This window comes from Amphibalanus amphitrite, unplaced genomic scaffold (assembly GCF_019059575.1).
Source record: "Amphibalanus amphitrite isolate SeventyFive unplaced genomic scaffold, NRLGWU_Aamphi_draft 000892F_arrow, whole genome shotgun sequence".
In the NCBI taxonomy this organism is placed as follows: Eukaryota; Metazoa; Arthropoda; class Thecostraca; order Balanomorpha; family Balanidae; genus Amphibalanus; species Amphibalanus amphitrite.
The window spans coordinates 139228-154949 of record NW_024882386.1 but is presented as its reverse complement, the minus strand read 5'-3'; the positions used below and the strand labels follow the sequence as shown (position 1 = coordinate 154949).

The 15722-nt window shown below is 49.4% G+C and overlaps 2 protein-coding genes across 2 annotated transcripts in view; one reads left to right on the top strand and one right to left on the bottom strand.

The window, feature by feature from the left end:
- LOC122367724 (stimulator of interferon genes protein-like) overlaps positions 1–12371 on the top strand; it is a 45898-nt gene extending 33527 nt beyond the window's left edge. Inside the window, exon 2 of the mRNA XM_043341074.1 lies at positions 10452–12371. Within this exon, the coding sequence (XP_043197009.1) occupies positions 10452–10820 (369 nt within the window). The 3' untranslated portion in view covers positions 10821–12371. The remainder of the gene's footprint in view (positions 1–10451) is intronic.
- On the bottom strand, positions 11856–14943 carry LOC122367720 (MAM and LDL-receptor class A domain-containing protein 1-like). Its single transcript, XM_043341070.1, has 4 exons — positions 14908–14943; positions 14410–14700; positions 13777–13908; positions 11856–12101 (listed from the first exon to the last, which is right to left on the bottom strand). Exons 1-4 carry the CDS (start codon positions 14941–14943, stop codon positions 11856–11858), a joined length of 705 nt encoding a protein of 234 aa, XP_043197005.1.
- Between the last annotated feature and the right edge of the window lie 779 nt (positions 14944–15722).

Sequence of the window (15722 nt, the reverse complement as noted above, 5' to 3'; positions counted from 1 at the left end):
CATAGTCTCATAATTAAATCCGCCAGAAGCTTGTTGCATGCTAGTTACATGCGTGTTACATTATCGTGTCATATTATTATTATGTCGGCTAATGAGGCACCGCCCTGCACGTGCTTTAAATATAATCCTGCGCACACGCCACCTAGTCGGAAACTCATCATCGGACTAGTCCTGGTAGGGTTTTCGTGTTGCCGAATGAGGCGAAACGACTTTGATTCGGTAGTGCCTCATAAATCCCTGCTACGGTGAGCAGCGACGAGTCTGAGACTGCTTCTAAAACGCGTCCTTCACTTCCGGCGCGGGGCCGTCATTTCCGGCCGCCATTGTTCAGTTCTGCGGCTGCCGGCGGTTGGTGCGGTTGTGTTGTGGCACGGTGCGTTGTGAAGTTCTCGGACTGGGATATTTCGAAGGTACGTTATATTGTATGATATTTACGTAGCAATGGGGGACATTTTATTTATTTTGTAATATTCTGAACACATGTTGCGTCATAGGATTCACCCCTTGACCGTTGTGGGCCACTGTTTCGTTTGAATTCCGACTATTGGAAGACGGACTTTCTTTCAGTTGCTGTCTAGCCTTTTTTCCAAATGTGTAAGCTACACATATTGCCTCACATTGATTTATCTTATACAAAAGTCAGTTGATGTAGATAATAAAGCCATCCTCACTGATATTTTAAAATCAGCAGTTAATTTTCTTTTCTGTTTGCAGAGCTGCTTAAAGTTGTGGGAGACTGAGGCATGAAGGTATACCGGAAGTCAGCGATATTTCTGTTGGTAAGCCTCGCCCAGAAAAAAATACTTGCTTGAATCTGCAAAGTATGGCAAATATTTGATGGACTGCACAGTGCACAATGTACCTGACATGGCAGGATCAACTTGCTCACTCGCCTGTTGTAAGTGCCGTTGCGTCAGAGCCCGTGGAAGTGCCCGATCGTGTCTCATGCAACCGTATTATTTTGTGAATGTTATTGGTGGTGACTCGAATCAGCTTTTACACCACTCCACTATGATATTGTAATATGTATATATTTAGATATTTTGTATCGTATGCTAATAAGTAATAAACGTTATTTTTGTGTATGTTTTTTTTTGTAACGTGGCTGGCACGCTGTCGTGGCTGTCGTTGGCCGGGTCGTCCACCAGTCGGAGGGGCGGCTGGGGAGAAGGAGGGGGGGGGGTGACGCAATTGGGCTAGTATTACTACTGGGCAGCAATAGCAGGCGCTAGCTGGTTGGGTTATCAGGCGAGTCCTGCTAAGGAGCCTAATCGGCGTACCGATCTGCTGGTTTTGCCCTCGTTTTCAAACGAGGTACCGAATAACGAAACGAGGGGCTGACACGGGGGTGCTCGGTTTATGAGGCGTGGGCTTGTCATTTACTAACGAAACAAGCTTGTACCCTCTTACTAGCTAAATATGAGGCGATTTTTACACGTCGCTGCATGCTCATTTTTGCGCCAGCGGTTTTCCTACAAGGGGCTTGTAAGATTTTTTTACAGCATGCCTCGACCCCGAAGGCCAGTAGTGGTACTAGTTAACCAGTGCCACTACTGGCCTTGAGCTAGTACCACTACTAGCCTTGGGGGCTAGTACCATTACTGGGTATGGATTAGTAGGCAGTGGCTAGTTACCTTACCAGGCAGGGGCTGTTATGACACCTAGTAGACGCACTACCCACGCTATTTACGTGCGTGTTGTCAAACTAGGTGGAGCACGGTGGTCGTATGCATACGAGGCACAGCCTTGTCGAACAAGCTTGTTACTCGGCAACTAGCCTAAAATTAGCCAAATTTACACGCTCCTGCAATGTTATTTTTGCGCTGAGAATTCCTCCACGAGGGGCTTGTAAGTTTTTTTACAGTGTAGGTGGCGTGTGCGCAGGATTATATTTAAAGCACGTGCAGGGCGGTGCCTCATTAGCCGACATAATAATAATATGACACGATAATGAAACACGCATGTAACTAGCATGCAACAAGCTTCTGGCGGATATAATTATGAGACTATGCGTAGTTTTCCGACACAGCGCGAAATCTGTTGATTAGCAGGAAGGGGTGTTAGGGAAGCATTTAAGTTATTAGGTTACCGTTTGTAACCAATTGTTTTACGAGGGCACTCTTTAACTAACAACGCTCAGGCTGATAATGTCCCTATATATAACAGCAAGGTACAATGCAGAGGCGGATCCAGAAAATCTCCAAGGGAGGGGCCATTAGAAACCAGGAGGCCCCCATAATCCCACCTGTTGGAGGCCCCATCTTCCCACTTGTTGGCCCCCCCCAAAAAAAACTGCGTCTATTGAGCTTATCTAGCTGTTCAGGCAACATCTCAACATGAATAGCCACTTTATTTTCAGGAGGCCCCCTTTTCAGCTTTTTAACTTTTTATTTTATTTTTGAAAAAAATCGGCCAAGGGGGGCCATGGCCCCCATGGCCCCCCCCCCTTGTATCCGCGCCTGGTACAATGGACGACCGTGTAACCCACTCCTTGTCATAGAATTGGCTCGTGACATTTTTTACAGTGTATAATCACACCAGGTAGAGGAAGCCCATGAGACTGATAAACTGAGGGGCCCTTCTATTCATACTGACCACAGGAGGCCCCTGAGGCTTGTGGTCTGGGAGGTCCCCCTATCCACACTAGTCAGAAGAGTCACCTGAGACTGATGGCCTGTGAAGCTCTATATTCACACTAGGCAGAGGAGGCCCCTGAGACTGATGGTCTGAGAGGCCCTCATATTCACACCAGGCAGAAGAGGCCCCTGAGACTGATGGGCTGTGAGGCCCTTCTGTTCATACTGGCTACAGGAGGCCCCTGAAACCGGTGGTCTGGGAGGGCCCTCTATCCACACTAGTCAGAAGAGGTCCCTGAGACTGATGGTCAGAGAGGCTCTTATATTCATACTGGCCACAGGAGGCCCCTGAGACTGGTGGTCATAGAGGTCCTATAGTGAATCTGAGGAGGCCCCTCTATCCACACTGTTCTAAGGAGGCCCCCGAGACTGATGGTCTGAGAGGCCCTTTTATTTATACTGGCCACAAAAGCCCCCTGAGATTAATGGTCTGAGAGGCTCTTCTACTTATACTAACCAGTGGAGGCCCCTGGGACTGATGGTCTTACAGGCCCTTCTATTTATACTAGCCAGAGGAGGCCCATGAGACTGATGGTCTGAGTCTGAGAGGCATTTCTTTTCATACTGACCAGAGGAGGCACCTGAGACTGGTGGTTTGAGAGGCCCTACTATTCATAATCGGCAGAGGAGGTCCCTGAAATTGAGGGTCTGAGAGCCCCTCCTATTCATAAGTAGCTAAGAGACGACCCTGAAATTAATTATCTGAGAGGCTCTTCTGTTTATACTAGCCAGAGCAAGCCGCTGAGATTGGTGATCTGAGAGGCCCTTCTATCAATACTTGCCAAAGGAGGCCCCTGAGACTGATGGTGGCCAGAATAGGCCTCCGAGACTGATGGTCTGAGAGGCCCTTCTATTCAAACTAGGCAGAGGAGGCACCTGAGAATAATAGCCCGAAGAGCCATGTGGCGGCAACTGGCCGTTGAAAAAAAAAACTCGGGCCATATTTCGGCTTGTTAGGGCCCCACAGAGCTCATGAGAGCACCGCAAGGGCTCCTAAGTAGACACGCTTATCTCCATATGGGTGCCACGCCGGCTTCTGAAGGCTCCTTGTAGGCATCTAAGGGCTCTTTCCGGCCTCTAACGGCTCCACCCGCCCGTGATGGCTCCACACCAGTGTTTATGAGCGCCACACACCGGCGCCTTTGAGGGTCATACCAGTGTCTCTTAAGGCCCTATATCGGTGGCTCTGGGGGCCCTACACCGGCGCCTCTATGGGCCACACACCTATGCATCTCAAGGCTCTATAGGTGCATCAGAAGGACCCACACCGACACCTCTGAGGGCCCCACACCAGTATCTCTGAGCTCTGAAGGCCCCACACCGGTGACTCTGAGGACTCACCGGCGCCTGAGAGCACCATGTTGATGTTTAACGGCTTCAAAGGCCACTGAAACACCACACAAGCTCTCACCGAGCTCTTATGTCCCATACCGGCGTCCCTGAGGGTCCACATCTGTCGGGCACCCATTGGCGACTCTGAAGGTCCCACACTGACACTGTCGACTCCGAGGGCCCCTCCTGCGTCTGAGAGCATCATGCGGTCTCTAAGAACCACACAGGGCTTCTGAAGGCGCCTGGCAAGCTCTATCGCTTTAGCTCTGATAAGTCTCATGCCGCCCTCTGCATATAAGAGTCCAACGCCGGCGCGTAGGTGATAAGGGCGCCTACATGCGAAAGAGAGTTGATAATTGATATGAATTCATAGGAAAAGGGGCGCCCGCCTGTATGCAAGAGAAGAGCGCCTGCCAGGGTCGTCGCCATGGATTTTTTACTGGGGGGCGGGGGGGGGGACATATCGGCAGACTTAAAACCCAAAAGTAGGTATTGTCGCTGCACTCTTAACCCGCGCCCAGATGGGGTCTGCCGAGCAACGCGGTCTGATGGGGGGGGGGGGGGGGGCATTTTGGCCCCCCCTCAGATCTCGAGAACCACGCAATATAGCGACAAGCGGTAAATGGTGTTGGATAGCCCCAACGGGGAACTACCTTGTGACCCAATTTCATTGACCTCGGTCAAACCGATGACGTCACAGGTCAGGTCAAAGGTCGAATTTTCACCGTTTACAGGCATTTCAAGAAATGCGTTGTAAAATCGAGTAAAATGCATTTCATTGAAAATCATCGGTGGAGAAATGTTCTTCAAACACATATTTTGCTATTTGAGGTCACTGATACCAGGTCAGGTCACAGAGGTCAGGTCACTGGGGGGGGTCACAATATGAAAGTGTCGTGTGATACATGTTTTATGGTCCATTTTACATGACAAATGCGATTATGTGGGTCAGACAGACTTAAGGGCCGGCTTAGGTCACGTTTTGGTCAAGGTCAGGTCAAGGTCAGGTCAAGGTCAGGTCAAATTAGGTCAAATTTCAAAGTTGATATTTTTGCATAAAATGGGTATCGATTCGATGCAGCTCGTCACGGGGAGTTCAATGGTGGTCTCCGTTTTGCGCTACCAGGTCTAGAATTGCTAAAAATTGAGTTCAAAAATTTGACGTCATCAATTTTTAACAGTTTTTTTGCTATAACTTGGCCAAAAAAAGAGGTATCGATCTAAAATTTGGTATGTATATCGAAGAGCGTAGGGACTATCACATATATTCCGGTTTTTTTCGAAATTCGAAAAAAAATTGGAAATTTTTTGAGTTTTTCTAAAAAAAATCAATTTTTTATTTTTGGGGGTCAAAATCCCAAAATTTCGAAAATCCGAGACAGCAGTTTTGTAGCGCCGTCTTTTCTCTACACACCGACATAAAGAACTTTAAAATTGCTTGTTAACTGTAGAATTGGTGAGCGTTTCAAGATGTCATGTTTTTTGCTCATTTTTGCTCGAACATGACCTCAGTTTGACCACAATAACTCCTGACCTGAGGTGACCTGTGACTTGAAATTTTGTGTGAAGGTGTTAAATTGATGCCCGGTAAGGTACCCAAAATTTGGCTCTCGCTATTTAAGAAAAACCACAGGGGGGGGGGGGGGGGCCAAAATGGCCCCCCCCCCCCCATCAGGGCGCGGGTTAAGTCTTAGCCCAATACACTATCTGTGTTAAAGGTCGTACCTACAAGCCGGATTTTTTTACAGTAGACATCCGAAGTCCGATTCAATTTGACACAATTAGGGGCAAAGCCACTGCTCTTCTTTTAGGGTGTACCAATTGTTGACGCATGCCACCAATCTGAATCTGATACATAATGCATTCATGCCCGTGTAGGAGGAGGGGAGATATTACAGCCACAATCTCTCTTTTTGACTGCTGTAGGAATCGGCGGCGCGAAGCGTCGCGAAAAATGGCAAAAACATTTGTCAAAATACAGCCCCAAAACACAAAACACAAAACACAAGCAAGCCTTGTAGCATGTAAGAGGTCAGAACACCTAAGGTCGGGTCACCGAGTCAAGCAGCCTCTAAGTTTTGTGAAAGATAAGCAAGTAATAGCCTTTGGCTCATTGTATAATAGACAAAAGAAATGGAAAAGAATATAGAAATATAGAAAAGAAAAGAAAAGAAAAGAATATGGAAAAGAAATGGAAGAATATAATATAAGAATATGGAAAAGAAAAGAAAAGAATAATGGAAAGAAAAGAATATTTCTTTTGTCTATTATACAATGAGCCAAAGGCTATTACTTGCTTATCTTTCAATAATAATAGGGCTCATTTTCAAAGAAACCCTCAACATCATTCAACATGAATCTAAGTTTTGTGGTCCTGCATCAACCGTGCAGCTTGTTTCCTAGAAGTTGGAAATTTAATGTAAGTCTGCACGACTGCGGGGTTGAAGCCGGAGACGGTCGGAGTTGACTATTCTGCAAATAGTTATTTTTAAGAATCCTCGGGTGTTTATTTTGGGGGATTTGCCTCTCGGATTCCTCAACCGAAGGGACGCGTCTCCCTGTCCCTCCGTTTTCGACGCCCATGGCGCCTGCGATGCCCATACGGCCGCCTGTGATGCTCATAGGGGTGTCTGATTGCGAAAGACGGTACATATGATGCCTACTGGGGTGTCGACATGCAGACTGCAGTTGAGGGGCGACTTTCAATGCCATAGCGGCTCCTCCGTACGAAAGACGGGCGTCTGCATGCCAAAGAGGAGCGGCTCTGAGGCAGTAAGGGCACCTATGTACATGCAATAGAGGGGCGCCTCCGAGGCCTACATATATGGGCGTCCACATGCAATAGAGGGGCGCCTATCAATGCCATAGGGGTGCATTCATACGAAACAGGGGCGCCGGCATGGCAAAGGGAGGCGCCTCTAATGTCAATAAAAGAGTAGCGCCTAAGACAAGGGCACATTTTATGCAACAAGGGGCGCCTGTTGGTCATATAGGGATGTCTCTGATGATGACTATAGGGCGCTTATATGCCAAAGAGGGGCGCCTATGGAGCTAGGGGCGCCTGGGAAACGAGGAAGACATTTGTATAAGGGTTTTTAGGGGTCATGCGCCGTTTGCGACAAATAGATTCTAAAATAAAAAAATCGGAGAGGGGAATAACTTTTAAGAATAGTGCGGACTTCCCGCGCTGTTCGCTTAACCCTCGCCCATGTAGGGGGGGGGGGGGTTGGTGCAACCCCCCCCCCCCCCGAGGCTTTTCGGAAATAGTGCAAAAACGGCGGCGCGCAGCGCCGCCAAATTTTGGGTACCTTATGGGGCAAACCTTGCGCATCTTTTGATAAAAAAAAAATTTGACCGGGTCATGTCAGGTCACGGAGTTATGACGTCACAAAGGGAACAGCCTCCGGCCGGATTTTCACAAACTGAGTGCCAACGCCCGAGGTTTCCTGCCGGTGGTACGGACATCGGTTGATGGATCGTGATGAAACTTCCCATGCATGTTGGGGCAAGTATTGGCTATCATATGGTATAAGAAACTTGACCGGGTCAGGTCAGGTCACGGAGCTATGACGTCACAAGAGGAACAGCGTCCGGTACTATTTTTGAAAAGCGCCCGAACCACTATTTTGCTAATTCTTGTCACCTCAATGGGATTATGCAGCAATATTAGCTTCTATAGGGAGCAAATGGACCTCCCAAATCCAAAAATACAATCAGATTTAAAAAAATTAAATTTTTAATTTTTCGAATTTCTGCCGCCGACTGTGACCTTGCCGACTTCCGGCGCTCCCAACGCGCCATTTTTAGAGCTAGGGAAACGAAATACATACCAAACGATAGAGAATTGATCAAGGAGCACGATAGTGAAGGTTTCAAGTCGATATCTCCCACCGTTTTGCCGCAATCGCCGCGGAAAGTTGAAAAAGTCTATTTTTCCGAAAATTTGACCTTTGACCGGTCAAAAGTAGGTCAAATGTTGACCTAGGACCAAAAAATATACCACCAATCGCGAGATCTCGGCGAGAGCAATCCGTTGGTCTTTTCCGCTAAGCTCTACGACGCTCCGTTTTCAAACGCCAAGGGGGGGGGGTCGCACCAACCCCCCCCCCCCCCTGCATGGGCGAAGGTGGCAGATCGCCGTTTACGGGCGAGGGTTAAGCGGTTACGACTTACGCCCCTGGCCCCTGGGGCCTGGGTACATCTGCCCGATCTCAGAAGCTAGATTTGGAGGTCATACTTGAAAGCAGTACGATGAAAAAGTTGGAGGCCCCTGAAAATAGGGGGCCCCCCTGGAAAAGGAGGCCCCTCAACAGGGTGGCCCACCCACTTTTCATGACGTTCCTACGCCCGTGATTTTGAGTCCTGTCATGCAAAGAAATTGGAGCTAGCTTAAAAACTGAGCTCTTGGGAATGATTCCCGTGGTTCAATGTTTTGCGTCGATTTCGGCCGAACATGACGTCACTCTGACGTCATTTCCGGCCGACCTATGGTAGCTACGAAGTTCATATTTTGACAAAAGATGTCAAATTGATGCACCCGAAGGTACTGAAAGTTTGGCGTCGATATGCCAAGCGGTTTAGAAGTTATTGCAGAAAAATGGGAGGGGGGCTATGAATAGCCCCCCCCCCGTGGGGCGCGGGTTAACTTGTAATTCTTAATTTCGGGCAGCAATTTACCCGGTGCGTTGTGTAGACTGCACAGGTGTGCCAAAAACGGCGTCACCCCGCGACGCCATTTTTGAGATACCTATCTGCGAAAATCCGCAAGGGAGTGTCCGAACACTCCCCCCGCCCGGCGCGTGTTATAGATCAATGTTTATTCCGATCCGGATACCATTATCGGCAAATGCATTATCCAATTCTGGCCTCTGCGCAGTAGCGACGGAACACCTTCAATTAAGGGGGGGGCACTGCCGACTTTTGGTCCCATTCTTTCCATGCAACGCCCATAGGGCTAATGTTAAAATGCCAAAATCAAAGGGGGGCACGGTGCCCGGGTGTCCTCCCCGTTCCGCCGTCTATGCCTCTGCGTTCCAAGACAACCTGTTAAAGGGATCCTCCTTCCTCCTTCAAAAGTTCATGAATTGGCATGAAAGTGATGTCTCGTGGTTCAGTTAGATTAAAAATAAATATCGACCAAAGTTCACCGAAAAATATGAACCGTTTTGTTTTATATAAGGCTCTTACTTTTTATATTTGCGGGGCATTCGCTGTTCATATATGACGTCATTTGGAAGCAATAATTTGGTATCTTAACCCGCGCCCCAGTGGCGGTCTCAGCCAACTTCGTCCTAGTGGGGGTGGGGGGGGGGGGCACATGTTACCATTTTTTGTCATTTTTCATCTTCGAGCAATATTGGGGTTACTGGAGGTCATCAAAGGTCAAAATTTGCCAAATGTCATTATATTTTTTCAGAAAACATGCAGTTATCTCAGGAACTATGATAGCTAGAAAAATGCATGGGAAAGCAATCGATAGCTTTTTAACTCTTCTTTTGATAAGTTCATCATCAAAACTGACCTCTGGTCAACGGTTAAGCCTCCATAGGTCAAATATTGTGAAAATAGCTGTTTTTGGATAAAAGTTTTATCACGAATAACTTTTGAACCAGCAAAGAATAACTTTTGAACCAGCAAAGATGAAGAATTGGCAATGGCACTATCGTGTTTCTCTCCTTCAGTCGCTTCGAAACATATATATTTTTTACCTGGAAAAGTCAAGGTCAAATTTTGACCTCAGGTCAAGCCTCAAGGTCACGTGGTGACCCAAATAGGTCATGTTGCATGTCATTCGATGCGTCTCGACAAGACAAACACAATTTAAGCCATCCCCACTCCCAGTGTTCTATCTCTTTCCAATCGAGAGTTATTGGCAAAAATCTGTTTGTAGCCTCAAATGACCTCGGATGACCTTTCTAGAGGCTATCAGCAAGGTAGGGGCGGGGCAAAGCGGACTTTGCAGAAAGGAGGGCTGCTAATTACGAATAGATAAGCTGCTTCAACTTGAACAACAAACGTTATTGGTATTGAAATGTATCGTCATGCGCTCACCTCGGCCACTTTTCGGTTACATGAGTTACCAAAAAATGTAATTAGGTAAATGTTTGTCTATGAATGTCCTTTGTTTACCAACCAGGGCCTCGTTTCATAAAGCGAGTCCGTTAACTTACGCCGGTTTTAGGTCTTGTATTGCAAGTGCATGTGAAGCGATGACGATAGATTGAATCATTGAATTTATTTATTTTGCAAGCAAGAACAGAAGGGAGAGGGGAAATAAATTCATCGCTTCACATGCGCTTGCAATGCAAGACCAAAAACCGGCGTAAGTTACGGACTCGCTTTATGAAACGAGGCACAGGTGGGAAGATTACAAGCTAAACATCTTGGTCTAAACCCTGTCACCATTAAATACTCCAGCCGTACACACATACACTCACTGACTTCTAACTAACTGGTTTATGTGTTTATTTGTTTGGTTTACAGAAGCTGGAAGGCATCGAAGACCATGGAAGGAAGTTCGGAGAAACTCAGGTGTACCGCATTGAAGAGGGTGGCAAAACGTACCGCGTGGCAATGGAGGAGGCCACCCCGATCCGAACGGCCGCGCACGCCGTCGATGATGCCACTGCGAAATTCGAAGCAGCGGAGTTTGAAGAGTTCGCCAAACGTTTTATGAGTCAGCTGGAGGCCATTCTGGCCACGAAGCAGGCCGTCGGAAACCAGATCAAGCTAGTTCCCATCTACGACGTCAATGAAGTTCGCAGTAAGGTGCTTGAGTGCCTAAAGAAGCTGGAAAAAGATGAGGCCGAGGAGGCGGCCCACGCGTCTGAGCAGAGCGAGACACGCTCTTGAGCGAGCGCCGACTCACCAACCCCCTAGAGCATCAGTCAGGTGGAGTCTAGGGAAACTGGGCCGAGCGTGACACGCCCAGCGCGAGCGCCGACCGCGGACTCACCAGCCCCGAGGAGCGTCGATCAGACGGAGTCCACGGGCGCTGCGCAGTACCTAGCTGGTGACAGCCACCACCGAGCCGTCCTGCTTGCATGCCTACCTTCTGCATATCCCTAGGTCGGCTCCAAAACTGCGTTCGGGAAGTAGCTTGGGGACTATTTAAGAAGTGATGTTGTGCTTGATCAAAAATTACTTGTGATTCGCATGCTTAAAATTGTCAATGAGCTTCGTTTGACGTATTTGCTTCGAATAAATTGAATGATTTTCTCCGCCATTCAATGGTTATGCGCGCATTTTGCGCGTTATTGTCCAGTACCCAGAACGCGTTGAAAAGTTGAAGTATTTCAAGTCGTCAGGAGCCGTAAAGTAATCTTCAGTCGTCAGCGCGTGATTCGGCGCCCAACAGCCACCGAAGAATCAGCTGCCTGCGATTCATCGCGCTTCCGGCGCTGAACCGCCCCAGCGCGTACTCTACCAGTGGACGGCGGCCTTTAGTTGTTGACCAATCTTAGAGGTAATTTCCGGATATAGTTCACAAGTGACACTTCATCTAGGTATTTGGTATTTGTATTTGTATTTAGTACCATTGTATTTGGCTGTCATTGTTACCATTTAGCTGCTGATAGAAAAAACGAGTGATGTCGATATACCTACCTAGAGTTGGAAATCGTTGTGTTGAAATTGTGCATGTGCGCAGCGCGACTATAATCAGCATCTTTAATAGAAATGTCTTTTGCAAATAAGCACGCTGGTGCCTGCATGACGGGTAAAAGCATTTTCGTATTCTTGTGAAACAAACTAACCGTTAGGGAGCCGAAAGCCAAGACTGCTATAATAGAAGGATATTCGAATTTTTAAAAGCTTCGGGTGAACTTCAATGAACGTGAGATGTGTTTCACGGCGGCCAACTCGCTTGAACGTCAGATGGATCTGACGTCAGCGGACCCACCTGAACGTAAGGCACGCGTCGGTGGCGGCGCCGTCGGGCCGGTCGAGCCGCGGGGAGAGGAGGCGCGCCATGTGGCCGGGCGGCGGCGGGTCGGCCGGCCCCAGACGCACCAGGCCGCCGCCGGGCCGGCCGGTCGTGTGGTCGGTGGCTGGGACGCCGTCCGTGGCCGCGGCCACCACCCGCTCCCAGAGGCCGCGGTCGCCCTCGACACCGGCCCAACCGCACGTGTCCACCTGAACATAAATTAGGGACGTCGTATGCTGTGAAATACTGTGGGGCCGCCGCTACAATCGGAATGCGAGGGCGAAATTAGCACGGTAAACGGACGGATATGGAGAAAGTGATGGTTAAATATGGTTGTAAGTCTGCTCTGTTGTGCATATTAACCCGCGCGGGGCTGGGGGGGTAAATTTTACCCCCCCTCGCGAATTTTTGCAATATCTCAAAAACGGCGGCGCGCAGCGCCGCCAAACTTTCAGTACCTTTTCTTACATCAATTTGACACGTTCCCTGAAAATTTGAGCGAAATCCGTCGGAAAATTTTTGAGAAATTGACGTTTTAGTGACGTCATGTTCGCCATTTTCGCCTCAAAAAACGGCAAAAGTTCAAACGCCGCTAACATCTTCATTTTTAAAGGAATCAAGACGTAACAAAAAAGGATATACGTAATTTTACTTTGTCTATCAAATGGCTATCTCGGTGTTTCGAAAATTTTGGATTTTGGCCCAAATTTTTTCAAAAAACTGATTTTTTTGGGAAAATAGCTATAAAATCCAAAACTTTGAGTGTATCGAAAAAACCGGAATATATGTCAGAGAAGTGGTCTATGTGCACCTACATACCAAGTTTTACAAGAATCGGTTCAAAAATGTGGGAGTTATTCAAAATTGTATGACGTCACGACACACAAAAATTTAAAAATGACTTTTTTGGAAGTTCTAGACCTCGTACGGAAACAAAAGTAGCACCATTCGATTCGCCGTGAAAAACTGCATCAGATAGACACCTTTTTAGGCCTTAATAACCAACTTCAAAATTTGACCTCACTTGACCTGACCTTGACCTGACCTCGACCTGAAATTCATCCAGAGGTGGTCCATATCACTTATTGAGTGTGCCTATTGAATTCTATGAGTAAAATGACCCATAAAACATGTGTCGCACATGCCCTTTTCTATATTTTGTTTTTGGTGACCTGACCTGACCTGACCTGACCTGACCTGACCTTGACCTTGACCTCTGAATGATATTGTATGCAACGAATATTGTCTTGGTGGCCTAAGAACACGTTTTGGGCGATCAGTCTCAGTCCATGACTCCATTCTTCGGCAACTACGGTGCAAGGCCGATACTGTAGGAACTTGCAATTTGTACCCTTGACCTGACCTTGACCTTGACCTCAAACTTAAAATTAAGTACATGTTTTTAGTTGTTCGTGATGAGATCTTTCGATTGGCGTTTGAATTTTCCAGATCGGACCATTAGTTCGGGAGATAACAGGGGGGGTAAAATTTACCCCCCCCCCCAGCCCCGCGCGTTCGGCTGGAGACCCCAGCCCCGCGCGGGTTAATGTACGAGGCGTGCACGCTAATCGCAATGATTGACATTTTGAATTGATTTGGTGCGAATCATGTGAATATACATATATGCTGATAAGGTGTGACAGAAATTGTAAATGATTGTTCTTTAAGATACGCAAATAAAATTGTCAGCATATTGCACCTATTTACATACACATTAACCATCGACATGCTGAATGCATTTGGATATGCCACTCGTGCTGGTGAGGCAACGCATCTGAGCTGTTCGGCCGGTCACACAGCTGCGAGTCAGCTGCAGTACTTGTAACTGTCCGACCCGCTCAGGGCGACTCAGGGCCCAGTGGCCACTCGCTGGAGACCACTCACCTCGAACGTGCAGCCCGAAGACCAGGGCGCGGCCGTCTGCGGGGCCGCCGGACAAATGCCGCTCTCCAGCGAGACGTCATCGACGGCGATGTCGCCGAGCCGCTCCGTGCCCAGCTCCGCCTCCAGCGCCAGCTGAGACGCAGGTCAGTGCGGGTCAGCCGGAGGGTCACAGGTCGGGATAGGTCAGCCGGAGGGTCACAGGTCAGGGCCGGTCAGTCGAAGGGTCATAGGTCATGGTATCGGGTCACTTATCGGGGAAGGTCAGGGGTCACAGGTCAGGGCAGGTCAGCGGGCAGTTACAGCTCAGAGCAGGTCAGCGAGGGTCACAGGTCAGATGATGTCAGTCAAATGTTAGAGGTCAGTCAGGTGTCACGAGTCACGTATCGCAATTCAGCGGGCCACAAGTCAGGGCAAGTCAGCGGGTCGCAGGTCATGGCAGGTCAGCGGGGTGTCACACAGCAGAACAGGTCAAAAGGATGTCGCAGCCTTCAGTGTCATAACAGGCATCCCGACCTCCTCCACCAAGACAACCCAGTGATAAGTTTAATCAAACATCTCTCTCCTCCTACCCCCGTACTGCCCATCGACCCACGTCGCCCCACGCTGCCTCCCTTCCTCTCCGCCTCTGCTCACCCTGAAGGTGCCGGCCTCTGCCGAGACAGTGACCAGTCCCTGGTGCCACTGCTGACCAGCCGGCCCGGAGAGCCGCCACAGCTCCTGCCGCCGGTCGCCAGCCAGCAGCAGGACGCGCAGCGTGCCCACGCCCGGGCCGAACAGGTACAGCCAGAAACGGAAACAGCGCGGCTGGCCGGCGGACAGCTGGGGGCTCAGCAGGCGCGCCCGGTCGCCCGGCCGGCGCGGGAACGCCGAGCTGGCGAACATGTAGCCGCCTGAGGTGCTGCCGAACAGCTCGCTGCCGTGGTCCTGTTGGTGACACGGATAGGGTGTGTGGGGTCAGGGGTTCAGTGGTCCGCCGTGGCGGGAGTGGCCCAGCGGTATTCACAGACCGGAGCCGCAGGGACGGGAGTTGGAGGTCGTGTCTTGAGGGAAAGTTTACCGGAAAATTGAGACAGTACTGCTGATCAAAGTAATGACGTTGACCAGTAACAGCGCCGGTAATCTTGAAGGTACAAAGTACAAACCAAAGCCCTCGCCTCCTCGGGCCATTATCCCCACTGAACACCGCTCGGGACCCACTATTCCGACAAACTCACCACCCTGTGTCCATCGTGACTCGCCTATTACTCCTCTTCTGTCTTACCAGACCATCTGTCCCCACTCCGCATCGATTCACCTATCTGGCCCCACTGACTCACCGCCCTCGGGCCGGTGTCGCGGCTGAGGCTGCCGCGGCTCAGCCCCCACTGAAAGTCGTCGCTGTCGTCCTGGGTCCAGCCGCACGCGCCGCCGTCGAAGGTGCAGTGTCCCAGACACCCGTCCGGGGCCAGACGTACCGAGTCGACGGCGATGTGGCCGCGGTAGTCGGGACTACACGAGCCAACACGACGCGACCGGCACGGGATCGCCTCGAACACAATCTGCCCGCGGGAGATAGAAGACGTCATCGCTGCCACAATTCAACCCCTTGTAGCCTGATTTTGCATTCGTTTCCTAAACGACGATATTTTATTCGCATGAGTTAGAAATAGCTTGCACTTTCAACAGTCAAAAGCGAAATTTTAAATACGATCCCGTCATTGACGGAGAGCATTTACATTACACTTTCGCTCATGTAAACGCCTAATGAGCGAAAGTGAAAATTTACGGTCATCATTGCACCAATTGTGTTCAGTCACCGCTCTCAGCGTTTTCCCCTTCTCACCGTGTGTCTACCGGGGTAGGTGTAGATCATCTCAGCCGAGCTCCAGGCGCCGGCCACGTCAGCGGAGCTGTGAGCCAGCACCGTGTCCCCGCTGTGATCCGCCGGGTACCCGAGCAGCTCGGCG

Coding starts and splice junctions, on each gene's coding strand:
- LOC122367720 (XM_043341070.1), bottom strand. CDS start 14,943: ATGGCCCGAGGAGGCGAGGGCTTTGGTTTGTACTTT. Junction 13,909..14,409: donor CAGAGGCCGGCACCTTCAGG/GTGAGCAGAGGC, acceptor CCTGCGTCTCAG/CTGGCGCTGGAGGCGGAGCT. Junction 12,102..13,776: donor CTTCGGGCTGCACGTTCGAG/GTGAGTGGTCTC, acceptor ATTTATGTTCAG/GTGGACACGTGCGGTTGGGC.